Genomic DNA, 26,718 nt, shown 5'->3' on the forward strand with positions numbered 1-26,718 from the left:
TCATAATTTTCACATATTTGAACGGTCATATTTTTTTTCTTTAAGAGGTTTGCTGAAATTTTCAATGGAGTTCTGTTCACGATGGCCCAGACTATGAACCTGTGAAATTTGGTAACCCTAACCAATACTGCTACAGTTTAAGTTGAATTTTATTTGTTAACTTTTTTAAAAATGGCAAAAGAGTGAAATACGCCTTTTTGGCACAAACATTGTCCCAATACAGCCATGCAGAATATGGGCGTATGTAGCCTAAGTAAACAATTGTAAAACACATTCATTTTAATACAAATCTAGCAATTACACTTCAATCAACACTGAAATATAAAACAAGATCAGAATGAATATCTTTATCTTGAAGTAATGCTCAGCAACTTTCACCAAGGCCTTTAAAATTGTAGGCTACATGGAACATATCAAATTGATTGATACATTTTTTCTGTTAAAAACTTTTAATAAACCTTTTTAATAAACCTCTATAGACATAAGAAACTAATTTTGATTCTAAACTACTACTTCTTTTTCTTTTGCTAGTAGGCTATAATACATTTTTGTATGTGTCCCAGGACACATACACAGACCTGTAAAACTCCTCATAAAACTGAGGGAGAACTTCAGCTACAAGCAGTCTGACTATCAGAGCTCATCTTGACCAGTTCAGACTCCTAACATTATAAAATAACATTTTGAATCTATAGGCCTAAGTATTTCATGGGAATATTAATATATTTACATTCATCTAATATTGACCTAGAATATTACAGTAATTAGGATATGAATAGGATACTAAAAATGATGTGATCATGCTGCCATGCCAGCATTACTTACGTCAGCATGCATTTGAGCTGACCTAAGTGCTGTTAGAATCCTCTACCCACAATGCTTGTTCAGTGTCAAAAGTGCAAAAAAAAAAAAAAAAAAAGTGCAAAAGTGCAAGTGCAGTTACGCCCTTTTGACATCAAGCAAAACCCTACTTTTATTGTTATGGCTTTCAGTTTTTGTTTAATTAAAACTTATGGGTCATGATTTCAGATGTGTCCTTTTGGCACTGAAAAGATCTCACTGAGACCTTTCAACTGATATATAATACTCATATTCGCCCAAAATCGCCCCTTTGGCTCCAAGCCCTCGATATAGACAATGAAATCTCCTTTATAATCAGTCTCCTTATTTTATTGGGAAGATACCTGATTCATAAAACAAAATGGTCAGCAAGCAAACCTTCTTTTAGTATTTTTTAAAACTGAAGTGAAAGCATATTAAAACAATTGAAAAATGTAATAACCATAAAGTGAAGAAAACAAAAGATTAAGAATAAAATAATCTACACAATTTCCAAAACCTGGCTCCTCCCTTGATGGAGATCATTCATTTCCGAAACTAAAGCAGTGCGTGGCCTCGGCTCACGGTGCGGGTCATCGTCCGCTCTCCCCACAATTCCAACCGCGCCGTCATTGGTTCATGAGACGCAGGGGCGGAGCAGAGCAACAGGCACTTGCATCCATAGAGATATAACAATAACCAAGGACACCTAGCCCTCAATATTTTTATCATGAGAAATGAACCATGATCCTACTGTATGAGTTTAGTCATATGCTGTATCAGTGCTAGTCTCACTGATGACAGCTGGATGTTTCTATAGCTGGTCAGGAATCAGAATACAAGGACACCAATCCAGGGCCGAGCTTTTATCAAAAGTTATGTAATAACTCATTTCAACATACTCTCCATTTTACAAGTGACTTTGTATTACCAGATATCTCTGAATCACACATAGCACTTTGATATATCACTTGCTATAACCAAGTGGGACAGCGACAAAGGTTTACCATGGAGATTAATAATGTAGAGTTCTGATGATGGACTGTGGAGACGGCCAAAGTACAGTTTGAGAATCAATTTGAGAATCTACATACAATACAACTCTGTGAAACACCATGGTATTTAGAAGTCTACAGATCACAGCCTGATGTAAATAACAGTATATAACTCAGCAGAGGTTTTAAATCAAATAATTATTTTGAAAATCAAAATCCCAGACATCAGGTTGATCCTGATGGGTTCTTCTTTAGTCAAACAGCAGTCGGTATCAGTTTGATTGACCTGCTAAAGAACAGTAACTCAGTACGCCGGGCAAATACAGAGATGGGCCAGCAGGTCTCTGTGATGAGGGGAGGTGGTGACCTGAATTCTGTTGTTTGAGAGGGCTTGGAGCTTTTGGATAAGCTTAGGGAGGTACGGCCTATAGCCATAGTCATCCAGAATCTCCAAATGTTTCAGATTCTGCAGCAGGTGAAGGCTTAAAAATGCGTCATCTAATGCATTCTCATGGCGAAGTTTGAGGCTTTCGAGCTTTGGAAATCCTCTTGGGATGTAATCAATGTAAAACCTCACAAATGAGGGCCATGGGTCCAAGTGAAGGTGGAGGAGATTTGGAACCGCCTTTGCTACAAATCCCATGTCCTCTGTTGAATGTCCAACACCCAGGGTCAGACTTGTCACTGTGGCTGGAATGGAGCTTGCATACTGATAAACAGGCGGACCCTTGACAATGATGAGGGTGGTCAGTTGATGGAGGTCACTCAGCCATGTGTCCAAGTGGCAGACTTCATGTGGCCATGTTACATTGATCTCCTCATGTGAGTGCTTGTAGAACACAGCAAGAGTCTGCAGGTTAGGGAAGAACCTCATTATGTTTTGTGACAGCAAAGGATCCATGTAGTCAACAAGCTCCAGACTGGTCAAGGCTGCAGCACCAGTAGATCCACCTGTTCCTCCTGAGGACGCTGGGCTTCCATTAGAGGGATTACAGTACCTGTCCATGAGAAAAGGATGTGCACAACCCATAGACCATGAGAGATGCTTCAGTTTAGGCAAGCAGGTAACGATGGATTGAAACATCTGAGCCAGGTTGCCATGGTCTCCGTTCTGCTGATAGACCAGAGATGTCAGGTTCGTAAACTGTGAGATAGCCGCAATGAAGGAATCTTTTGCTGGAGGGGGAAATTCAACATCGTTCATGCTGAGGCGAGTCAGCTGTTGGGGTTGAGACACAATACAACCATCTATCCAAATAGGTTTCCACCTGGTCCTAATTTCCACACGCTTCAAGTTTGGAAGCTTGTGTAAGAAGTGGAGGGTTTTTGGAGACGCATGGTCCATTATGGCTGTAGTGAGATTTGGAAGCCATTGGACAACCTGTTTCCAGTACTTCACTTTGTAGGTTTGCACCAAAACACTACTGATTTTTCTGCGGCTTAGAGTGGCCCAGAATTCACGTGTGTAGCGGTCCCATCGGTCAAAAAAAACACCAAGAACCACTACGCTGTCCTTCCAAAGAGATGAGTGGTCAGCAAGTTCCTTGAAATACTTGCAGCATGTACGAACACTGTACCTGTCTGCCTCTGAGAGATATCCAAACACGTGGACCCATACTTCTGAGGGAAGCTATAGTAGCTGTGCCATTGTCTTGGGATGCTAACTAATGTCAGCTAGCTATGGCTAGTTAACACACGTGCTAATAATCTCGTTTAATGTTGGCTTGTGGGTTACCGTTAACTGCCTTCGGAAATCAGAAGTGTCATTCTCGAGTTAAGGTTTGAAGTTGCTGGTTTACATTTTGTATATGGTACATCGTGGAATTCAGTTCATTGGATCTTCTCTTTCTTCTTTTAGTTGTTGGCAGTAGCATTCTTCTTCTCCTTCTTCTTCTTGTTGGGCTTCTTCTTCTTCTTCTTCGTCTTCTTCTCCTTCTTCTTCTTCTTCTTGTCTTTTAACGGCGGTTGGCAACCAGCGCATAGGTGTATTACCCAAGGAGGTTCTACCAAGGAGGTTCTATATTAACCGCCACCTTCTGCTTCGGAGTATGAACCAGAGACTAGAGTCTACCTTTTAATCCTGTTTGTACGTTTGACTAATAAAATCAAATCAAATTCTGCCACATGTGCCACTTGATAAATTCATTATTGTCTTCATTGTAAAATCCTGAATTCCCGCCTTTCTAAATCATTTTTTTCATTTGTTCTCTTTCCTGCTCCTGAGAATATCTCCACACTACATGTTCAACACTCCTTTTTGCAAGGTTAATATAGAACCTCCTTGGGTTGGACGCACACCAATGAGAGGTGCTGGCTCACAGGAACAGAAATTCAAAGTAAAAAGTTTGCAGCCGTACTCCCATTATTCCGATGCAGAATTCTTTATTGTGTAAAAACCATCGTTTCGACAGAAACCTGTCGTCGTTAAGGTATGAACAAGACTGTCTCTGTTATATACACACAGGACAGCATCAATAATCATTAGCACACAGGTGCAAACACTCACACTCAAATGAATGAGAGCACTAGACATAGAAATAAAACAGATATCATCCAAAAACCTCAGCATGAACATTAGAGTGGCCACTTAAGCATTAACAATATACAGTAGAAAGCAATAGAAATACATAGCAATATCGAAAGTACTAAATACATGATCCAATGGCGGAGAAACCACACAGAAAGAAAGGGGGCTCATCGAGAGGCCCTCCATATATCATCAGTAATAGAGAATGTTCAATACAAAAAGAACACGCAATACTCTTTTTAACAGTCTATATGGTTCAACAGTTACAGAAGTGATTGGCAGAACTACCTTCCAATAGTTGCGGCGTTACCGCCCTCTACTCCATTGTGATTGGTCATTATGTAGTATATGAACGTCTCACTTCCTTTCTCGTCCTCTTTCTTTCACGCGACCCTACTGCGCGGTAAGGAGCATGTTACGCTGCTTAAGTAAATGTGAAAGGCAGTATGTTTATGGCAATATTGCGATGTCGGATTTTGTTTATCTTAATTGTATGACCATGTTGTCAAAGAATGCTGCTTTTTATGCCACGTAGATGGCCGGTTGTTCTGTAACTGAACTGCGGCCTTTGAAACCATGCTAGCTAACATTAGCGTTAGCTTTAGGTGTCTACTACATGTGCGACTGTGCCATGCAGTTCGTGGCCTAGTTCGTGGGCTAAGCTAGTTGCCTTATTCATTTCTCAGAATGGGGTGTTTGTTAGTGGTGTTGCTAAGTGAAGTAGGGACTTGCGCGATATATTACTAAATGCTGTATTCATTAAGAACATTGATTAACAACGTTTTATTTATTCGGCGTAGATACTACCTTGTCTTTAAACCAGCTGTGAAGCGATCCTTGGAAGCACTGCAAAGATGCCCAGGGAAGACAGGGCCACGTGGAAGTCCAACTATTTTATGAAAATCATCGTAAGTATAACTGGCAGGCTTACTTTACATTTCGACGTCATCCGTTTACACTTCGTTTATAAATTAAATAGGTCGTCATTGGAGCGTCTAGACCACTGACATTTTGCACCTTCTCTTTGCAGCAACTTCTGGATGACTATCCAAAATGCTTCATTGTGGGTGCAGACAATGTGGGCTCCAAGCAGATGCAGACCATCCGTCTGTCTCTGCGTGGCAAGGCTGTGGTGCTGATGGGCAAAAACACCATGATGCGCAAAGCTATCCGTGGCCACCTGGAGAACAATCCCGCCCTGGAGAAGTGAGTTTCTGTCTCTCTCTGCTCTTGTATGATTCTAATAGCAGGATAAGTTACATTGCAGCTTGTGTGGTGCTGCAGTGTCGTTCCCCCTGCTAACAGAAACATGTTTCCTACTATCCCTGTTTGTCTAATTCCCTGACAGACAGGGACGCTTGGTCTCAGACACCTGTCAAGCCCTGCAAAGATTTAAAATGCCTATACTAGAATGCTCTAATCAGGCTAGCAAGTTCCCACTGCTGTCAGGAAATGTCTCAGTACAAATCATTGTATGAGAATTGCTTCACATGACCTGGAGATTACTTCATAGATGGAAGAAAACCAAATACTGTTATGCTGTTCTCACCACAGATCAAAGCCTACCTGGCTGGCCCATGTGCATTTCAGTTACTTGACCACCTTTCCTCCTGTAGAATTGATTGTCTGCTTGTCTCTTAACAGTTCATGATTTTTCAGGCTCCTGCCCCACATTAAAGGAAATGTGGGCTTTGTCTTCACAAAGGAGGATCTGGCTGAGATCAGGGACATGCTGCTGGCCAACAAGGTGAGGCCTCTATAGGACTAACGTGGCATCAGAATAAATTAACTGCCTAGTACAAATTACTTTATTTGGAATGTCCACTTAAAGTGCCATTTAGAGTTATAGCCATTTACTATCTTCATCTACTTTATTTACCAGATCATTTGGCAATACATGTCATAGGCTTTTTGTGCTTCTTTTTAAAAAAGAAATGCAAACAGCTTGAAATGTGTTTAATCTAACAAAGACTCATAAGATGTGTAAGGTAACATGTTTTGAGGGATTATTTCCTGGTGGAGGCTTCATTTCTTCCTGTGGTTGTTGGGTGGTTGACAGTAAGTGCGTAACGTGCACTGATATGCAAACTAAACTCTTGACACAATACAAAATGATAAAACAAACTTTGAAAGAGCAAGTTAAAGCTTCATGGTTACTCTTATCTGTCTGTGGATGTTTTTCATACTATAAAAAAAATCAATGGCAGCAAATGACTTCTTTCAAGGCCAGAGTTTAGTCCTGATATCTCAAACTACACTGAGTGCAGACTCACCAGGAGTCTAGTTGGGTTACTTGGATGATAGGAACAAATTTTAAGTAACACTGGTATTATCTAACCCAAGTGAATATAGAAGACCGAACTCTTTAAAACTAAGATGCTTGACCAGACAAGATTGCCACAATGCAGGATAAGTTACAGTGCAGCTTGTGTGGTGCTGTGTTGTCGTTCCCCCTGCAAACAATAACCTGTTTCCTACTATCCCTGTCTGTCTGAATCCCTGACAGGCAGGGACGCTTGGTCTCAGACAAGTCAAGCCTTTCAAAGATTCAGAATGCTGAATACTATCCCTCTCTGTCTCATCCCCTGACAGCCAGGGATGCTTGGTCTCCCATGATTTCACCAGATCTATAAGGACATTGCATCCTTGTAAAAGCAGATGCTGTTAAATTGTACCCCAGATGAACATGGTCTAGGCTGGCCTATTTATTCAAACCAACTAGTAATGTACTAACCTGCCATTCTGTCTTCAGGTGCCTGCAGCTGCCCGTGCTGGAGCCATCGCCCCCTGTGAAGTGACGGTGCCAGCCCAGAACACTGGTCTGGGTCCCGAGAAGACCTCTTTCTTCCAGGCTCTGGGCATCACCACAAAGATCTCCAGAGGAACCATTGAAATCCTGGTGAGTAATTCAGTCTTTAAATGTAGCTTTGAGTTAATAACTTAATGTTGAATCCTAATAAATTCTTGTACCATAGTGTTACATGCATCAGTACCTGGTTTGTCTCACACTTGTTCTGTCTCTCCCTTAGAGTGACGTTGGTCTGATCAAGACTGGCGACAAGGTGGGTGCCAGCGAGGCCACACTGCTCAACATGCTGAACATCTCGCCCTTCTCCTACGGTCTCATCATTCAGCAGGTGTACGACAATGGCAGTGTTTACAGTCCTGAGGTGCTTGACATCACAGAGGCTTCTCTTCACGCCAGGTTCCTGGAGGTGAGATACAATGCTTGTCTGTGGAAATTGCAGCCCCCTTTTATGCAGTAGTAATGCTAGCTGTATGGTGTTTTACAGTTTGACTATATTTACTTGTCAATGTGTACAATTGTACACATTTTACAACTCTGTAAGAGTAACAGACTAAAAGCAAAATGGGAGTTAGATAATGCATTGAACAAATCTTTAACACAACACTGAAGTAATGTAACATGCATCACTTGTCTGAATTGCTTATGCAACATCAGTAATTGGTAAGTTGTCTGTGGTCCTTTATTTCCATTTTTACATATTGGCCTTGTTGCAGGACTAGTTACAGTGCAAAACTCCTTACCTTTATTGACATGAGGTTTCAGACAATTCACCACATTGTCACACTGGCTTCTTAAAACTTGAGACTTTTAGATCACATCTCAAAGCAGCAACAGGGCTTGTCAGGTGTGTAGGGCTCATTGCAGTGTTTGACATATTTGTGATTTTTCAGGGTGTGAGGAACATTGCTAGTGTCTGTCTGGAGATTGGATACCCCACTCTGGCCTCTATCCCCCACTCCATCATCAATGGCTACAAGAGAGTCCTCGCTGTCGCCGTGGAGACAGATTACTCCTTCCCTCTGGCAGAAAAGGTATGACACCTTCACTATTAAATAGTCCCATTGACAATCCTGCAGGATAAGTTACAGTGTGGCTGTGCAGTGCTGCGTTGTCGTTCCCCCTGCAAACAATAACCTGTTTCCTACTATCCCTGTCTGTCTGAATCCCTGACAGGCAGGGACGCTTGGTCTCAGACATGTCAAGCCTTTCAAAGATTCAGAATGCTGAATACCTATGCTAGAATGCTCTAATCAGGCTAGCAAGTTGCCACTGCTGTCCGGAAATGTCTCTGCACAACTGTATGAGATGCTTCACATGACCAGGAGATTACTTTATTGATGGAATAAAAACCAAATCTAATGTTATGCCTGTTCTCCCCACAGGTCAAAGCCTACCTGGCTGACCCATCTGCATTTGCAGCTGTGGCGGCACCTGCAGCAGCGGCTGAGACTGCTGCAGCTCCAGCCGCTGCTAAGGAGGAGGTTAAGGAGGAGTCTGAGGAATCGGATGACGACATGGGCTTCGGTCTGTTCGACTAGTTCACTACAGCGAGCAGAACTGCTTTGAGTCAAACACCAAGATTCAATAAAACTAGTTTTCAACTAGCTCCTGTCTGTGTGGATTTTTTTTTCCTTTTTGATCCCTGCAGTGCAACTTGAATTGTGGGGAACACACTTTTCAAATGCCATGTTTAGGACTGAAATGGTAACCGCAATTACAGTAAGTTCCTATGGGCCTAAATGCTATGTTTTGTGCTGTTTCAGCATAGATGTAACTTGGTTTATGACAAAGTATTTCTGCATTGTCAACGGGTTTGATTCGTCTTTGCTTGGGGTGCGCCTAACCTGCCAGTTTCCTCAATCCTAGTTGGTTCACTTTAAGTAAAACTTCAAGCGTCACCTCGAAGTGACGTCATCGGAAGATGAGGTAAACTGGACAGAAACCCTAAGACGTCCGGTTTGGGCGTGTAGCCTTCAAAATAAAGTGTGAAAGCATAAACGTAATGGATGCAAACAAATTTATTCAAACCCCGTGAGCGGGAATTCGGATTTGTATGCATATTATGTGACAGTGCCATAACATGCAGAGTTAATCTAGGAAGGCTTAATGTTTAACATTAATCACCAGCCATGCAGAGCATCGAGAACTACTTGAGACACCGCAGAGAGCACTTTTCATTGCTGCTGCCCAAGATCTATGTAAACAGTCTGGCAGACCTGTACTTAAACTCACTCTTAACAGGCCCAAGTAGTCGCAGTAAAATCATGGCAGGCCCTCAAAATCAGTCGCACTGCAAAAACACTACCAAAGATGCCTCTCCTGTCAAAACGGTTTTCGGAAATGCATTTTTTGTGCGGCAAAATGGGACACTGCATGTCAACATTTTGCGGTTGCACCAAATCTGTCAATATACTCCTGCCCACATGCACGTTACCAACACACTAACATTTAGGCTCACGTGTTCGGAGCTACTAATAACACGCTAACGTTACACGTTTGTAATGCTGCCGTATCAGTCAAGGTTTTTAGTCAAGATTTGAGTGCTGTGGATTTGTAGGCTTTTAAGGCTTTTATTATGAAAAAATCGGTCCGGAAGTCTTAGTCTTTTTTCCTGGCTGGGGGAACATAGCCTAAAGCACAGCAGCGACAGGGGAAACGTCCACTATGGCCGAGGTAAGGTGTTTGGGGTTTTTAGAGATAACTATATAATGGGACGCCATAACAGTAAACGTTTAAGCTGGTTGACGGTTATTGAAGGCTTACACTGTCAAACTTTTTTGGCAGCGTTAATGGCTCGGCAAACGTAAGCTAACGTGTTAGCCCATAACATTAGCTGATCGTAGCGTTGGTGTCATTTTATATTTACAGTAACGTCAACATTAAACAGCTGGTAATCTGCCATCGGTTTGGACTGGCACCATTGAAGAAACGAGGTGGTGTAGCTGCTAGCTATATGCTAATATAGAGACAAGCTAATAACGCTGATGTAGCAGATAGGCTACACGCCCTTTAAGTTTGGTCAGAGTTTGTTACAGTGTAGGTGCTACTACAACCCTGCAGAGAGATACTGGACATGTAACGGAGAGTCAGTCACATATTGCTTCCTCTTTCAGACCCATAGCTTACAGGATCTCCAGCAGCCAGCTGTCTCCTCCAAGGTGTTTGTCCAGAGAGACTACAGCTCAGGAACCATCTGCAAGTTCCAGACCAAGTTCCCCTCTGAACTCGAGTCCAGGGTATGTTCCCGTGGATGTTGTGACTGCTGACTGAACATTGAAGCTTGCGCCTATATGTTTAAGCTTTGTTGTCTTGTGTGGTTTCAGCTTGACAAGCAGCAGTTTGAGGAGACCATCCAGACTCTGAACAACCTATATGCGGAGGCAGAGAAACTTGGGGGAAAGTCTTACCTAGAGGGCTGCCTGGCTTGTGTCACTGCCTACACCATCTTCCTCTGTATGGAGACGCACTATGAAAAGGTAATTGTGCTGTAACATTATGCTGTTTTGCATAGGTCGTTATTTTTTTACTCTGTTGGGGTGGACAAATCTGTATGTTGTGTACTCTTATTGTTTGAGTTCTGCTCTCTCTCTCTGTGTAGGTGTTAAAGAAGATAGCCAAGTACATTAAGGACCAGAATGAGAAGACATACGCTCCCCGGGGATTGCTGCTGACTGACCCCATAGAGAGAGGTCTCAGGGTCGTATCCTTCACCTGGCTAATGTTGAAAAATTGTGTTACCAGCAGGGCTAACCAACAGTGATGGAGTCAAGGTCATATGTCATATACAACCCTTGCTGTCTGAAGAGCCTGCCTTTTTTGCCCACCTAGCAGCTCACTACCATGTCCACATAGGCCATTATGGCGTTGGCCACAGTTAGCCTTTCATTTAGATTCAGCTACACCCCTGGTTGCACTAGCTGTGTCAGATGTGTGTAGAGTCAAATATAGCTTAAATATATTAGTGGCTACTAAATCATGAATTGGGCATTACTAAAATATGAGTATTGCACCACAATAATTACTTGGAACAAAACTCTATCTATGCAAGCCCCTATGCTGTGGCAGAATTGTTTTAGTTTTTGATTTTTGAGTTTTTTTGAGTTTTAATAATTCCATGCCATTTTAGAACTCAATCACATAGAGGGTTCATGTACCAATCTGAAACTTTTAATTGTGATGTAGCCAACAACAAGGCTAATTGCCAGTCAACCAACTAATGTGCATGGTAACCATTACAGTAGAACTCGATCTTTGATTGTGAATTTTTCTTAGTGAATTGTGTTAGTGGTCTTAGTAATGTCTTATCATCTAAACCAGCCAAATTTAGTCATGGTACTTGTTAACTATTTGTAGTGCAGCTAAATAAAGTGAACCACCAGTTCCAAAACTAACTACAGTAGTACAGTTAAGCCCAAAATTATTCATACCCATGCCAAATTTTGATTTATAGTGAATTTTTATTTGATCAATAGGTTTCATCTGGCTGGAAATGACATAAACATGTGACAAAAGACGGTAAAACATTGTGTTATCATAGATGTTAATGATACATTTGAACTATTTCTCTGTTTTTTTTTTTATTTTTATGAAAAATGCCATGTCCAAAATTATTCATACCCCTTGAAATGTTCACAAATTTTTGAGAAAATGCAAACTTCTATACCATTCCAAATGGTCTCGGTAATTTCCACCATGTTCTAGAGCATCAGCAACAGCTGAAGCAGTAGTTCTCTAGTCAGTTACTAGTCAATTGCAAGTCATGGCTAAAACCAAAGAGCTTAGTGAGGACCTCCGGTTGCGCATTGTGGCTGCTCACAAGACAGTGGTAGGAAGCCGAAAGTGACCCCTGTGCTGGCAAGAATGGTAGTGCGAGAGGCCAAGAAGAATCCAAGGATCACCACCAAGGCCATCCTGATGAATCTGAGCAATTCTGGTACCAACATCTCAAGGCAGACACTCCAGCGGACACTACACAAGGCTGGTCTCCATGGACGCCGACCAAGGAGGACTCCACTTCTCAAAGACAGGCACACAAAAGCTCGCCTAGCCTTTGCAAAAGCTCACCTGGACAAAGAAGAAATCTTTTGGTCATCAATTCTGTGGTCGGATGAGACAAAAAATGGAGTTGTTTGGATACGGGGACGTGGCTTTTGTTTGGCGAAAGAAAGGAGAAGCATTCAACCCCAAGAACACCATCCCCACGGTCAAGCATGGTGGTGGGAGTGTAATGCTTTGGGGCTGTTTTTCAGCCAGTGGGCCAGGCAACCTTGTCAAAGTAAATGGCATCATGAGAAAAGAGGACTACATTACGATTCTGGAGGAAAACATCAGGCAGTCGCCAGAAAAACTTGACCTTGGGCAACATTGGTCCTTCCAACAAGACAATGATCCAAAACATACAGCCAAAGTGGTCAAGAAATGGTTAACAGACAACAATATCAACACTTTGGATTGGCCCAGCCAGAGTCCAGACCTGAATCCCATCGAGAATCTGTGGAGGGAGCTAAAGACCAGAGTGATGGCAAGGAGGCCTTCCAACCTCAAAGACCTGGAGATCATCGCAAAAGAGGAGTGGTCCAAAATCCCAGTGGAGACATGCAGAAAGCTTGTTAGCAATTATAAGAACCATTTGATTGCTGTTATGGCAAATAAAGGCTTTGCCATTGATTACTGAGAAAGGGTATGAATAATTTTGGACATGGCATTTTTCATAAAAATGTGAAAAAAACATAGAAATAGTTAAAAGTTTTCATTTATATCTCCAGCACAATGTCTTACCGTCTTTTGTTGACATGTTTATGTCATTTCCAGCCAGAAGAAACCTATTGATCAAATAAAAATTCACTATAAATCAAAATTTGGCATGGGTATGAATAATTTTGGGCTTAACTGTATGTACTCAGCCTTAGGGAAGGATTTTACTTCATAACTTAGGTAACAAATTTAAACATAACTGGTGCAACTGTGGACACTAGGAAAAGCAGGTTAATTGTGTTATTATACAAAATTATGCATATACTGCCTTGTCTATTTTTACTTGCCTGTTTTCCTTAGCTTGCTGCCTTCTAGGTAGAGATTACCGTCTTCGAAGACAGAAGCATTGGCTCAGGAAGATAAAGAACCAACCAATCAGATTTTTCTTATTTCTCCTTATTTCTCTGTTCAGGCTGATGACACTGACCAGACTCGCCATTTGTCTGGCAGCACATATTCAAACTTCCCCTTCACCTGGATGGATGTATATAGTTTTGATCTGATCCTTTTCACTGTTATTTATAAGTACTGAACTGTCTACCTATCCTTATATGTTTGTAAATGTGTTTTCATGTCTTTTTATACATGAGGCAATGTGTAAATCTTATCCTAGTTGAGCAGGACCACTCATTATGAATCGTGCCATGGTGTTATATGCCACTTTGTGAACGTGGCAATCATGAGTGATTTGACTTGTCTATTGTTTTGGAAATGCTATGAAGTCAAATAATGTGTAGTCGCCAAGAGGAAATATCATAGAAATTTGGTTGTGAGAGAGTTGTTGGCACAGTCTGTAAGCTTTAATGGCTGGTGCTCCACAGTATTAACATGCTGGTTGTAGGCTCACTGAGGCAAGTGTTTTCTTATCTGTGCATGGTTGTGTGACATATTTGTGGGAAATAATGTGCTTTGCTTGTGAAACAACCACAATGAAAGTTCCTGACTGTGATTTCAAAGATGGAGCATGTTTACTGTAAATAAGTCTGTCACAATATAATAACAAAAATTATGTGACCTAATACAACTAACCAATACAAATTTCTGCTCTGCTGTCATAGTACAACTGCACAAAATCTCCCAAAGATCTTTGGCCAGTCAGAAGATTCGCTGTCGGTATTTTGAATGTCATCCCCCTTATTAATTATCACAAAACACCACAGAAACCTTAAACACATTGAACTCCACAGAAGACTGCTATAGTGGGTGTTTGATACAACTGGTCTACTTTTCTTACAAATATTGTTCTGTCTTATCTAAATAAATTGTCTTTTCCTGGAAATCTGCAGAGCCCCTCATGTTTGATGTTGTTTCAAATTACCAGAGTAAATTGATGCATCAAAGTATTGACAGATTAGAATGAGCAAACATTTTGTGGAAAGAAAGACAAATGATTGGACTATTATTGATTGTCCACGTGACACCAATTAAAGGTTTATTATCATTTGTTTAATGTTTGATAGCACATTCTCAGGGGTGGAGCTTTGTAGTTCTGGTCGTAGTTCGGAAGCGCATGACTCCGCGCGGCAGGGTCTGTGGTCCGAATAATTGTTCCCCCCCTTCCTCTCGATGTTTAGTATTAGCATGCTTTGCTATGATATCTGACTTGAGAGAAGACTTTGCCATATCTACTGTAGAGCTGAAGACCCCATTCTGAATATTTACAGTTAGACCAAGAACAGACCCAACGGACTGTCCTGAGTCGTAACTCTTGATCCTCAATATCTCGGTAGGCTATCTTAGAGCTAGTTAACGCTAGCATTTAAAAACCTCGTTACAACTGTTCAGTGTATTGTGAATCAGTCAAATTGTACCTGCGCCCTCAGCCTCTCGCTTGCCAACATCCACTAGTCAAAGTTGCACTTTTAACCTTAAAGGTAAGCCCTGGCAAATTAACAAAAGCATCAGCTAACGTTAGGTATTCCACTTACGATAGCTAGCTAGCTAATGTGGCAGCTAAGTTAGCTGTCTGTAAGCCTCTGATACAATATTAAAACTTGTCATGTAACATTAACGCTGACCGTAATGTTACCGCTTTAACAGCAGTCACTGACCCTGGTTAACGTTGGTTTTTAGCCAAACTCACGCTGCTGACAGCTAGCTAAGGTTAACCATAGCCAGCTAGCTTGATTTTGGATTTTAAATGCGTGGCTGGAACAGTGAATATGACAACGTTTAAGATGTGTATGTAGTTACCGTTAGTCAGTGTTACTCAGCCTAACGTTACCAAGCATCACTACTGGTCATACAGTGAATATACATTTGGCTAAACATGATGTAATTGATTTTGCAGCTAGGTCAGTTACACTTCACTGTACCGTCAACAGGACCAATCCTTCTCTGTCCACCCTGGCGTTTCCTTGCTTTGATGGCTTGTATCTCCCAAAGCAAGAAAATGAATTTGTACATATGGTCCTGGATGAACTGGATACATACCAGCAGAAGCGCAACTGCAAAAGGTAAGACCTGTTGCAGCTGCACAGGCAAACTGCTCAAGGATTGAATTGGCCTGAATTTGTTCCATTTGTTAAGTAGTTGTTTTGAATTACAGTTACAGTTATTGCAAGTACTGCTCATAATGGCAATAAAGACACAACTCCAGGTTATGTTACTCGAATTGACAATGCTGTTTGTTGTGTTTACCAAAGTAAGCATTAAGCAGATGTTGCCTCATTGCTCTTCATTTCTTTATTATGTCCTCTATGTCCCTGTCCAGTTTGCTACTGTTCCCCCCACTACCCAGCCGACTTCGGTACCTGATCCACAGGACCATAGAGGACCTCCCGGAGCTTACCACCTTCTCAGTAGGGGAGAGCTGGTGCCGCAGGGTGGTGGTCTGCTATTCAGAGCTCAAGTACTGAACCTTAACTCTGCACTGAAACATATTACATTTCAGGTCATGCCTTATGAAGACAGGAAGATCATATGCTGGATGTTGGCCACACAATACTTAAATCTAGCCTCGAATTGGTCATCCTGAGGGATGTTAAAAAACTTTAGGAGTCCGAGTTGTTCTGAACAGATTTTGGGACAGTTGTGACACACGGTTGGTATAGATAATCTTCGGATAATGTTAGAGAGTTAAAGATTCAATCTCACACCTCTCTCTCTTGCTATAGACTTATTGGAGCTCCATATTATTTCAAATAGGCTTGCTTTTTATGACTGAAATCAGGTGAAATCTAGACTGGCTTTTGCAGTGTGAGATAACTAGCAAATCAAATTTTAGAATTTTAGAGACTGGCAATAACGAATAGAAGTTCAACTGGAAAAAGAAATACAAGTAATGAATGGCAACTAGGGACAGCAAATTCAAAGTAGGTTCTTAATACAGATTTGGGTGCCCAGAAACACAACTGCATACTATGTGTCAAAATGGACAAAAAAGCTTAACTCTGGTTTATGACACAGGTCTTATCAAAACAGGTCTTTGTTTTATAGATTGTTTACTATGAAAGTCCCTGGTTTCTTCTTGTTTTAGTTTTAGTTTGCCTTTCCATTTTTGTAGAATCAGTTGGCAATGGGCATTCCTATGGAGAGATATTTGTTTTTTATGTAAGATATTTGGGAATGTAAGATATTTCTTTCTGTCTTCTGTTGTCTGTTGTTTGTAGGGGTGAGGTAGAGGAAGACAGTGACTTGGAGAGCAACAGCAGCTTCTGTGACGAGTCCCCAAGGCCAAGAGGTAGAGAGGAGATGGAGAGAGCAGCCAAGCCTAAATCGTCTTCCTCACTGCGAAACCGCAGGCCTAAGAGGCCTGACAAGCCCCTCTACATGCCCCGAGCTGCTCGGGAGAGATTGTCCTTCCAAAACTCACCAGAACCCCCAAGAGGCCTGGAGTTGCCAAGTCCAGGCTCTTGTAGCTGCAGCTGCATCAGCACTTCATCCGACTCCTGTTCCTCTTCTGACAACACAGAGAACACAAGGTCCTCGTCCACCTCCAACCAAGAATCACTCCCCAGTATGCCCCACAGTGTAGCTGACAGTATCTGCGACCGGGGTCCCGACAGCTCACCGCTTTGTCCCCAGGATGAGGAACAGGATGTTGTGCTGAAGCTGCATGAGGCTGAGCCCCTGGCCTGGGACCAGACTGTGTCCTACTTCACAGCCATGACCCTGGAGGAGGACAAGGAGGACTTGGCTAGCATGCCATACAGCCCCCAGACAGCAGACATGAGCACAGACATTGCTGACCTAAATGAGGAGGTAGGCCTACACTTAGTAGTTGTCATTTTTTTTTGTTTTTTTCAGGGAATGGCATTGTCTTTTTTTATCATTATTAGTCTGCTTGCTGAAGGCAAAGCAACTATTGTTGTTACTCATACTTATTGTTGTTATTAATATTGTCCTTTTACTGGGGTGTTTTAGGGTATTGGTCAGTATTAGTCTTTCTGTGAGTGACATAGAGACTACATCGGCCTCTTGCAACTATAAGTCCTAACCACTTATATTGTGTTTCTGTCATATCAGATCATGGCACACCTGAAAGAGGCGGTGGCTGTTTCCATTGAGCATGCCCACAATGACTACTCCTGTTATGAGAACGTGTGGATGAACTCAGATGACTTTGGCCATGTGATCGAGATCTATGACTTCCCGGCCATGTTCAAAACAGATGACCTGCTGGACGCCTTCACAGAGTACAGGTGTGATCAGGCTGTTCAGGCCCATACTGCTCCTCAACACTCTCACTTTGTCTCCTTAGATCCTTTGAATAGGATTCCCAATTGCTCACAGTTTACGGCTGGATTTATGCAGGAATTGAAAAAACATTTTTTTTTTCTTATATTGTGTGGCTGAGATATTTTCCATGTTTACTCTGCAACAAAAATATAAAATGTGAGACTTGCAGGCTAAACATCTGTTTCTCACTAGTATACATCCAACCCAAATCATATGACTACAAACAATTGAATTTGCCATCTCAGATTTATAGAGGTTATATGGTGATACATTAAAAAGCACCCTCCCTGTCTGTCTCAGTGATGGTGGGATGAGGATCAAGTGGGTGGACAACACGCACGCCCTGGGAGTTTTCTCCAGTGAGTCTGCAGGTAGGGGCGCTCACTGTACAGTGAATGTGATAATGGCTTTGAGGTAAAAAGAAGAACATCAGTGACTGAAAATGTACTAATGTATATCTTTGATATCTTTGGTGTTTTTGTATGCAGCGCTCCATGCCCTCTCCATCCGCCACCCTCTCCTGAAGGCACGTACACTCTCTGAAGGGAGCAAAAAAGCCAAAGCCAAAGCCATCAGATCAGGAGGTAGGAGATTGACTAAGCTTATCTAAACCCAACAGCTACAAGTAAAATAATATGCTTGGTGTGGCTGAAGCGATCATCATCACAATCACTGTGATTGAGAATAAACAACACTTTTTTTGTCAATATCTTGCAGCCCTACTGGGACACCTAATGCTTATTCTATGAATCAATGATTCTATGAATTCGTTTTTTTAAACACTGGATGGTGTGGAACGGATTGTTTGTTGTTGCTGTGCTGTCTGCCAGAGTTTATCCAGCCAGTGAAGGAACGTCCCAGGACAGACTGCGCTGTTGCCAGGCGAATGGTGGCCAGAGCCCTGGGGCTCCAGAGAGGACGAACCCAACAATACTGAGGAGGAACACTGCTAACACTGTTGGCTAACACAGGTTAAGAGCATTATAGCTACCAACAAGGAATCTCTCAGTCAAACAGCAAGCAGTTTGACTGAGCAGTTACTGGAAATTTTCTGTGACTTGAAAGTCAGTCTGTGATGGCCACAGTGGCCATTATTTTCTTGTTAGTTGGCACAGAAAAATTGGCCACAGCTTAAGTTTTGGGTTGTTATGCCTTTCACCAGCTTATCACATACTAGCACTGGTAATGTCACACGTATCTCTGTAGCACTGTTGATGCTAAAGCTAGCAATCGCCTACATCAGTTGAACACCAAATTGGGCTGCAATATGTAGAACCTTTTAGAATATTTTCACACATTTTACTGAAATGTATTTCTATATCTATCCAATTTCATCTTCAGGTTTTGAAGTGTAACATTCTGACGTATAAGCTTCTTCTTCATATAAACTGAGGTCTGCTTCCTCCATTCTTTTATTACAGAAAACGTAATGCTTTTCCACATTAATCCGATGCATACAAAATAGAAACAGTCACGAAGCTAGTGATGAGTACCCTTGTAAAATGAAGGGCCTCTGAAGACGCTACATCACAAAAAATTTACAAAACAATGCAGAGGCATTTTCACATACAATTGTGGCTTTTACAGTACATCCAAGAGATGGTATAGAAGTCCCTGACTGTAATAATTTAACAAAATGCAGACTTTGAAAAAGAAGCTGAGCGGAATGTGCAGATAATGAAAATGTATTTTTACTGTAGAAACAAAAGAAAAAAAATCTGAATACTTCGACTCAGGTATGTGGTACAAAATTTTGAGTGATGTTGCAATAGATTGGCATCATGTCACTCTACAGTATATAGTAATAGTCATAGTTGTGTTTTTGCTTAAATTTTCTGGTTAAAGCCATGAACTATCCAGTTCCATAGTTGCATATGTGTGATTTATGATTTTTTATTTATTTATGATTTATGTTCAATTCAATTCAGGACTGTTTTTGGTAAAGACATACTGTACACTGCAAGATTCAAACTGGATTTAGCACCAGATTTAGCACCAGACTAGATTAATCCATCTCAAGCATATTCTGAACATCAGGTAAAAAGTGTGATCTCATACTTTTGGTCTGAGGCTTTTTCCAAACACTATAGCTACACTATAACATTTCCCTTGGATGGCAACTGTTGCATAGTTTTTTCAAGAAGTTATTTGGTTGCAATCCACCCTTACAACTCTCCTAATAAGCATCAGGTCAAAACCTACATTTCAATGGCAACAGAGCACCATACTCAAGGACAGAATGTGTTGACACAAGAGATAAGAGCACTTTTTTGTAGTCAAATATAGTTAATAGAAACAGTAAGCAAGCAGTTCATTTGTTCGTTCATTCATTCATTGTTCATTGTACCAGTCGAGCTGAGGCAACAATCCAGCACTGCTAGGAGGAAGCAAAACAGAGTACAGCCCCCTCTAGTGGTTGTCAATTGTTCATATATACGCTCCTTTAACGTCCGTCCGTCTGTGTTGTCTGTCTTTGGGTCTACCTGTGTGAAAGCTGGTTGGTCAGCAGCCCGGGGAATGTTTCCTCTGTCTCTGAGCTCAGCGAGCCACCTAAGGGGGTCAGACAGAGATGGGATGATGAAGAGGAGAGAAAGAGTTAGTAAAAGCAGAATACTAGTCAGACTCAAATGCCAAGGCTTCTTGTTGTTCCAAACTTGTATCTATACCCCATTTTTAAAAAGGCAGTGCCAGTCAGAGACTTAATATAGTATTTATATAGAATTATTCGGATGGCTTTGGACAGCCCAATTGATGTTAGAACATGAACAGCTCCAGACCAGACCTGCTCTATTGACCAATGAAAGGGAGACTGAATGTTCTCAAAATCAGGCAAACTCATCTCTGGCTATGGGAGACCATGAACTAACAGGCAGAAAATGTGGCAGGTATTCATTTCATCCTCCCGATACATTTTTTAGTTTGTGAAATATAAAAGGTTTATTTTGTACCATGTAGAGACTATGTTGTGACACCTCAGAATATCATCTCACAGTCTTTCTGTTCTCTTCCAGGAAGGCCCAGCAGAAGTCCGCCTCCCTTTCTTTGTCCCCTGCCGAGCCTCCACTGACACTACAGGGCCTGACTACCGTCCAGCTCTGTTCGTCAGCTTTATTCATCAGGACAGCAGGGTGGCATAGTGAGTAAGGAGACTGACTGGGCTCAAGGCCCCGTGTCGGCAACATCTGCCCTGCTCGTGTGTCCTTGAGCAAGACACTGAATCCCCACCAGCGTCCAGGGCGCTGTTCTGACCCTGACCTCTGACCTCCTAGTGGAGGGGGGGCAGGCGAAAAGAGATTTCCCTACGAGCATCAGATATCACATTATTGTTATGGTTTCTACGGTTCGTAGTGAGAACATTAATAATAAGGGAATGGGACGTCTTTGTGGATTGTGGTTCGAGCAAATGGTTCCAAATGTTTCACATAGTTGAAGATGCTTTGGAGAAATCCTGAGGAGCTCTTGGCCTATTTTGATTTGATTGCATGTTTACTTGAAACTGAAGTCAGGTTTAAGGCTGCCAGGGAAGGGTTATTTTCTCCCCTGCCCAGGTGTTGCAGGATTGGGTTCATATTTCTAGTTTAAGTGGTGAATCTTTCACTAACTTAATGTTAGATTCATCCATTGATTATTAATTCTCAGGAGTTGGTTAAAGAAACCTACTATGGTGCGTGCTGCAGTTAAAGCCAGGACTGTTCATGGTGCATACAAGTCTGAGAAATAAAACATAAAGGAGCGGAATTCCTTTGCTGAGTTGGATTTTTTTTTTTACCCTAATTTCACCAGGGGAACATAGGATTGTAATCAACAGATATTTGGTATTCTTCTAGTTTTTAATTTGTTACATTTTTGTATGTTGCAAGAGGTTCAGCTGTTAAAGGAACCTCATTCATATTTTTTTCACTATAAAAACAGATCACTGCCCTTGGATTGTTACCCAAGAGGCAAAGTGTGACATTTCTTTCTCACTCCAAGCCAGGATTTATTGATTCATTAAAGTTTAAATGATAGGCCTTTACACCTGTTATTGTGCTGTCATTTTTAAAACTTGACTAAACATGGTGTTAACTTCCTGTAAAGGGGATATCCAAATTGCCATGAAGCTGTAGATTAGGTTAAGTTTGTATTTGGTTAAAAAACAAGTTCAGTATTTTTCATGTCATAATAATGTCTTGGTGCCGAATGTAATTGCAACACATACTTTGATGCAATAACTATGTCAGTCATGTGTAGAATTTGCTCACATCCATAGACTACTTTCAGGGAAAAGAAGACTATTGACTATTATTGCATCAAAAATGCTGCATAGAGGGCAATGTAAAAACTATACAGGGTTTTAACTTGAAGTGTTGTTTAAGTGTCGTGTTAAATCAACTCATCAAGTTTACTATGCAACGGAAGTGTGAAAGGACATGGTCCTCATTAGCATCAGGAGGGAATAACCGCTAAAATAATCTCAGTGCAAAGCGCAACACAAGCATCTGTCGTTGACTGCCAGTACCAGCTGAAACCGATTCTAAACCCAGTCTAAAGCACGAGAACTCAACAGGTCAGCTAGCGTCAGCAGATGGCAGTATCACATAGAAACTAATTATTTTAAGTCCATGACACCTACTGTATGTGAATGTTGTAATAAAATTTGTAAATAACCATATGAAAACATTTATTTAAATAAATGATTGTAGTCATTTTTTTTGTCTTAGAATATTCATTGAATAATTTTCAGTTTTTCTTGCAGTGTTAATTTCAGAACAGTTTTGGAACTATAACTTTCCTGAGTTGCATTAATTTTCCCCATTTTCCCTTTGTTTTGAACATTTCCTTGACCTTGCACACAGCTGTTTCTTTTGAGGTAAAGGGAATATCTGTCCTAAAACAGAATGCACATGTTATTTATAGAAATAATTATATATTTCTACAGCCTAGCAAGTTAGACCTGGCAAATATTTTTGTATTTATTCTACACCTTTCTCCCAAAGCCACAAAGAAGAGAATCAAGGCTCTAATCTTTAATTATTTTGAGAGACAAAACCAGGAGCTGCTCCACTAACAAGCAAAAGGAGATTGACTTTGCATTGTAAGCCTTGACATCCAAGCAAGCTTGATTACATTGTAACATTATCCAGTATAAACCAGAAAACGGCTCTCCCTGTAGGTCTCCATTCACTCACAATGGAGCAGCTCCAGGATTTGTCTCTTGATGTATCATCAAAAGACTCTTGCCTCCACGGTTTCTAACTCTGGAAGAGACTTGTTTGTGTTCAAAAACCGAGACCAAACTGTCCAAAATTTAAACTTAAGGTGGAATTTGCTTTCATGAAAAATAAGAATCTATCACACATATAACACATAGCAGCTTATGATCCTCATGAGGATGACATTGGGTGGTGACAGTCTCACCTATATGACAGTTGTACGTCCATATCCGATGTCCATCGTATCGACAGCGGCACTTCATAACGTTGTTGGTGTAATCTGATTCTGCCACCTCATAGTTGGGATTTATCACAACCTAGGAGAGTGTACAACAATATGTTTTTACATTTTAAAGGAACAAGTTGCTCTTTTACAGTTACAGGTGTTTAAAAAACTATGAAGAAACATGATAAATGCTAAGGGATTGGAAGCATATGGGCGGTGGTCCTTGTGTCCTACTGATCCTCTCTACCTGCTCACTCATGTTAAGTCTCTATATACTATGTCTAACACTACTATGTCTATGCTGGCTGGACATAGGGCAGTCATTCTTTACAGTAACAGGTGTGCTATATCATCCATGGCTACGCTAACAGACCAAATGTTGTACCTGGAAGATGTAGTCCCCAGGCAGCACGTCTGTCACGTCAATCCACTGACAGTCAATGTCATGCCTGTAGGTGTCCCAGCAGCCAACTGTGATGCCCTGTGCCCCAAAGTTGGCACACACGTACCTCTTTTGAATACCTGTCAACATTCAGAGCAGTTTGAGTCTTGAGTCATTCTTTTCTTTGGTCAAACATTTTCATAAAATTAGACTTTCAACAGATCAGAGTAATTCTTTTGCAACGACATTGTTTGCCGGTTAGATGTATTAACAATAGCGTCGTTCTTATGGGTTTACTCCACCTTTGTCTGATGGACTTTACTACACTATGTAAATTAAAACAGAGTATGTACAGTATCAGCATTCTGTAATAGAGAAGGAAGAGGTCTGTATTTACCCTCGTCACAGTGGGTGTCCTCCAGACAGAAGCTGGCTTTGTGTCCCTCGGCCACCTTGGTGCCGTTCAGACTCATCAAATCGTAGTGGGTGAAAACTTCCATACTGTGGTAATGTCTGGATCGCACAAACAGACAAAATGAAGATTTTTTTTTTTTTTTTGCACTTCAACAGCACATATAATCTGTTTAGCAGATATATGATATATACAATATAAGCAGCTTAACAGTACAACTTGTCTGGGTCTCACCTGTGACATTCGTGCCAGATCCAGGAGTGGTGGCCCGCCCGGGGCCTGAAGTCTGAGCGGCCGTTGTTGTGGATCTGGGAGGAGAAGCGCAGCAGGCGGCGGTAGGAGCTGGGGCTGGCTGTGTCAGCGCTGCTGGACAGACAGTGCTCCTCCTGGGCGCACTGCAGCACGTACAGCGGCCGGTCCTCCAGGTAGGTGGTCTGCTCCACAACCTGGGCGTTCAGGACCAGGTCCGGGGCCGCTGGGAGGGAGAGAGCGAGACGGGACATGGTGGTTGGTAACAGTGTGTGTCACAAGCAGTCAAACTGAAGGTTTCCAAATTAGAATTACCTCAAAGCATTTTATCTCTGAGTTCATCATTGTTAAAATGACTTTAGGAAATCTAATCCATGGCAATATGTGATTGTATAACTTATTGCTGCTGTCTGGTGAAAAACTATAACTGTACCTCCAAAACGTCAACTTTTCACAAAGTAAGGAAAACAACCTTGTTTTTAGCTTGATGGCCATGTGTTTTTGAGTTTATCTAATTGTTTGTGAAAAGATTTTTCAACCTATAGTGGAGCATGTAGTCATTCAGTTGAAATAAAAAAATGTAAATTGCAAAAATTGGAGTTACAGGGTTGTCACAGCGACAATGTGCTCCACATATTTCTTGTGTTCATATCTGGGAAATTTCTAATGTTTCCTGTTAACTAGTGTATTTAGTCTATAAATCATATTTAGTATACCCCTAAAACTATGTTAGATTCTAAAACTATAAGTATTGTATACTACAGCGTCTTACTCTCAGTGCAGGAGACCCCAGCAGCGAAGCGTCCACCTCCTCTGGGACAGTGGAGGTGTTTCCCATGGTGGAGACACTGCTCCAGAGTCAGCTCAGTTCCTGAACACCTCACTCCACTCATCACTACCTCATCAGCCGATTTATCTCCTTCCCAGTACCACGTTTCCTGACAGAGCAGAAGCAAAGAAAATAGAAATAGTTTAGCCGAAGACCATCAAGAAACTTGTTGGTTACTTTGCTTTAAAGATCTACAATGTGTTTGCTTTGGTCAGAGTTATGAATTTGTGAGATTTCATCTTGTTTTCATCTTGTTTTTTTAAGAAAACTGAAACAAAATAGTTCAGCAAATTCAATCTAAGAACTGCAAGAGTAACTGAGAAAACTGAAAACAAATGGCAAAGTTATTCAAGAAGCATGCTGAAAGAGCCTTTTCAAAATGCCTTGTGCTGTCTTGAAATGCTTTTATTTCTTGCATGAACAAAAGACTTTGAATGGTTGTGCACAAGAATCTATCATGCCTGTTCAGTAGATTGGACAGTTCAGATGTCTGAAGCTCGGATTAACAAGGTTCTGCTGTATTTAGAGCCCTGATTTATGGAGTCAGCTGGAACCAAACACATGAAGATCATGTTGCTCTACTTGCTTTGGAAAATAAGATTTGTGTGGGAAGGTTTTGGAACAGAAAAAAGACATTCAGTGCCCTCATGTAGATGTTTTATAGATATTACAGGAAGATGTGAAAACAGTTGTCCCAATTGCCATCAGTGATACCACAAGGCAGGTCTAATCATTTTTTTTTTTTTTTTAAGCATTAAAGCTTTAAGCATTTTTGCTTTTATTGGGCAGAACAAATTAGAGAGAGGCAGGAAAGATTGGGAGATGACATGCGACAAAGGTGCAGGTCCAGGAGGTCGTGGTTACACGGTACAAGCCTTAGACCGCTGAGCCACCAGGATGCCATGGCAGATTTAATCTTAAATCTAAACCAGACACACACAGAGCAAGGAGTGCTCTGTTGTCCTCAGTGATCCTGACTCAGCCTCTTTACAGCATCTCTTAGACCACAGGAAAAAATGCTATAAAAAAAACAACCTCATACTTTCCGGGATCCTCCATGGATGTGAGGAACACGCAAGCCTGAAATTGAGCTTAGGGGGCTCCATATTGACGTGGAAGTGCTTGTTGGTGGGTTGAGTAGCGGGATAGACATAGTATAGTTTAAGTTTGGTGTCATTTTTTCCATCTGGCGGCGGGGTTTGCCTGCAGAAGTATTTAACAGTCAGGCAGGAAAGACTCTGGTGCAGGCTGTCAGAGAGCGATGTTTAATGACTCCCTGCTCTGCTGTGATAACAAAGGGGAGACATTTCTTCTCTGAATCTGCTGTTCACATGAGGACTCTTGCGTAATGGCAACCTACTGTATGTGGTAACAATTAAATGGATATGCCATTACGATACCTTGACCTGTTTGACTTGGCACAGAAGGGCGAAACAAAATACCAGAGGTTTCCCGTTCTAATAAAGTGAAGCAACAATTGTGTAATTACTACTAATTACAAGGAAATTGATTTTATTTCACAGACGCTGGTTGTGCGTATCAGAAAAACAGGATGTTGAGATGTACTTGACTAGAGGGTGAGCCGAGTCCAAGTGTTCAAGTCGCACCCACAAACACATGATGACATGTTTATGTGTTCTTCCATTAGAAGCGCATTGCATATAATTGTCCCAAACACAGTAGTTCAGCTAAACAACCCCCATCAGCTGCAGTCCAAGTTCCACTCATAAAACCCCTTCTGATTATCAAAGCACGTCTCCATGATTCACACATACTTTCCAGACCTATATCACCAGTTACACCACAAGGATCATCTTAAACTACCAAGGCTTCAGCCCCCAAAA

General features: G+C 41.4%; 4 protein-coding genes and 3 non-coding genes across 10 annotated transcripts in view; 6 read left to right on the plus strand and 1 right to left on the minus strand.

Moving 5' to 3' along the window:
- Nucleotides 1–4,715: 4,715 nt before the first annotated feature.
- Nucleotides 4,716–8,754, plus strand: rplp0 (ribosomal protein, large, P0). The gene is made up of 8 exons (XM_071520509.1): nucleotides 4,716–4,744; nucleotides 5,142–5,249; nucleotides 5,372–5,547; nucleotides 6,001–6,088; nucleotides 7,094–7,240; nucleotides 7,371–7,556; nucleotides 8,041–8,181; nucleotides 8,533–8,754. Exons 2-8 carry the CDS (start codon nucleotides 5,196–5,198, stop codon nucleotides 8,686–8,688), a joined length of 948 nt encoding a protein of 315 aa, XP_071376610.1. The 5' UTR covers nucleotides 4,716–4,744; nucleotides 5,142–5,195; the 3' UTR covers nucleotides 8,689–8,754.
- LOC139644981 (small nucleolar RNA SNORA63) lies at nucleotides 5,586–5,713 on the plus strand. Its single transcript, XR_011695223.1, has one exon. It is a non-coding gene; the product is annotated as a small nucleolar RNA SNORA63 (small nucleolar RNA).
- LOC139644980 (small nucleolar RNA SNORA63) lies at nucleotides 6,744–6,871 on the plus strand. Its single transcript, XR_011695222.1, has one exon. It is a non-coding gene; the product is annotated as a small nucleolar RNA SNORA63 (small nucleolar RNA).
- Nucleotides 8,221–8,347, plus strand: LOC139644979 (small nucleolar RNA SNORA63). The gene has a single exon (XR_011695221.1). It is a non-coding gene; the product is annotated as a small nucleolar RNA SNORA63 (small nucleolar RNA).
- A 1,009-nt stretch (nucleotides 8,755–9,763) lies between the features above and the next one.
- LOC139644967 (golgin subfamily A member 7-like) lies at nucleotides 9,764–14,254 on the plus strand. The gene is made up of 5 exons (XM_071520517.1): nucleotides 9,764–9,823; nucleotides 10,264–10,386; nucleotides 10,474–10,626; nucleotides 10,749–10,850; nucleotides 13,220–14,254. The coding sequence occupies exons 1-5, from the start codon at nucleotides 9,815–9,817 to the stop codon at nucleotides 13,265–13,267; spliced, it is 435 nt and encodes a 144-aa protein (XP_071376618.1). The 5' UTR covers nucleotides 9,764–9,814; the 3' UTR covers nucleotides 13,268–14,254.
- Nucleotides 14,255–14,536: 282 nt separating this feature from the next.
- Nucleotides 14,537–22,345, plus strand: r3hcc1 (R3H domain and coiled-coil containing 1). Of its 4 annotated transcripts, none has more exons than XM_071520513.1 (9): nucleotides 14,537–14,778; nucleotides 15,195–15,360; nucleotides 15,618–15,755; nucleotides 16,516–17,107; nucleotides 17,372–17,547; nucleotides 17,885–17,955; nucleotides 18,073–18,168; nucleotides 18,415–18,555; nucleotides 20,596–22,345. In XM_071520513.1, the coding sequence occupies exons 2-8, from the start codon at nucleotides 15,311–15,313 to the stop codon at nucleotides 18,519–18,521; spliced, it is 1,230 nt and encodes a 409-aa protein (XP_071376614.1). In that variant the 5' UTR covers nucleotides 14,537–14,778; nucleotides 15,195–15,310; the 3' UTR covers nucleotides 18,522–18,555; nucleotides 20,596–22,345. The 4 variants fall into 4 exon arrangements, with proteins under 4 accessions (XP_071376614.1, XP_071376616.1, XP_071376617.1 ...); XM_071520515.1 differs by having other exon boundaries at nucleotides 20,600–22,345; XM_071520516.1 differs by having other exon boundaries at nucleotides 17,885–17,943.
- Nucleotides 18,992–26,718, minus strand: part of loxl2a (lysyl oxidase-like 2a) — a 30,805-nt gene continuing 23,078 nt past the window's right edge. The window contains 6 exon segments of the mRNA XM_071520512.1: nucleotides 18,992–20,134; nucleotides 22,982–23,093; nucleotides 23,388–23,524; nucleotides 23,782–23,897; nucleotides 24,031–24,271; nucleotides 24,818–24,983. Coding sequence (XP_071376613.1) covers nucleotides 20,064–20,134; nucleotides 22,982–23,093; nucleotides 23,388–23,524; nucleotides 23,782–23,897; nucleotides 24,031–24,271; nucleotides 24,818–24,983 — 843 coding nt within the window. The 3' untranslated portion in view covers nucleotides 18,992–20,063.

This window comes from Centroberyx affinis, unplaced genomic scaffold (genome assembly GCF_046629955.1).
Source record: "Centroberyx affinis isolate AG114_WGS23_722 - 3 ecotype Tasmania unplaced genomic scaffold, CSIRO-AGI_Caff_v1 ptg000806l_1, whole genome shotgun sequence".
Classification (NCBI taxonomy): domain Eukaryota; kingdom Metazoa; phylum Chordata; class Actinopteri; order Beryciformes; family Berycidae; genus Centroberyx; species Centroberyx affinis.

Coding starts and splice junctions, on each gene's coding strand:
- rplp0 (XM_071520509.1), top strand. CDS start 5,196: ATGCCCAGGGAAGACAGGGCCACGTGGAAGTCCAACTATTTTATGAAA. Junction 5,250..5,371: donor ACTATTTTATGAAAATCATC/GTAAGTATAACT, acceptor TTCTCTTTGCAG/CAACTTCTGGATGACTATCC. Junction 8,182..8,532: donor CCTTCCCTCTGGCAGAAAAG/GTATGACACCTT, acceptor TTCTCCCCACAG/GTCAAAGCCTACCTGGCTGA.
- LOC139644967 (XM_071520517.1), top strand. Junction 10,387..10,473: donor CCTCTGAACTCGAGTCCAGG/GTATGTTCCCGT, acceptor GTGTGGTTTCAG/CTTGACAAGCAGCAGTTTGA. Junction 10,627..10,748: donor TGGAGACGCACTATGAAAAG/GTAATTGTGCTG, acceptor CTCTCTGTGTAG/GTGTTAAAGAAGATAGCCAA.
- r3hcc1 (XM_071520513.1), top strand. CDS start 15,311: ATGGTCCTGGATGAACTGGATACATACCAGCAGAAGCGCAACTGCAAA. Junction 15,756..16,515: donor GTCTGCTATTCAGAGCTCAA/GTACTGAACCTT, acceptor TGTTGTTTGTAG/GGGTGAGGTAGAGGAAGACA. Junction 17,956..18,072: donor TTTCTCCAGTGAGTCTGCAG/GTAGGGGCGCTC, acceptor TTTTGTATGCAG/CGCTCCATGCCCTCTCCATC.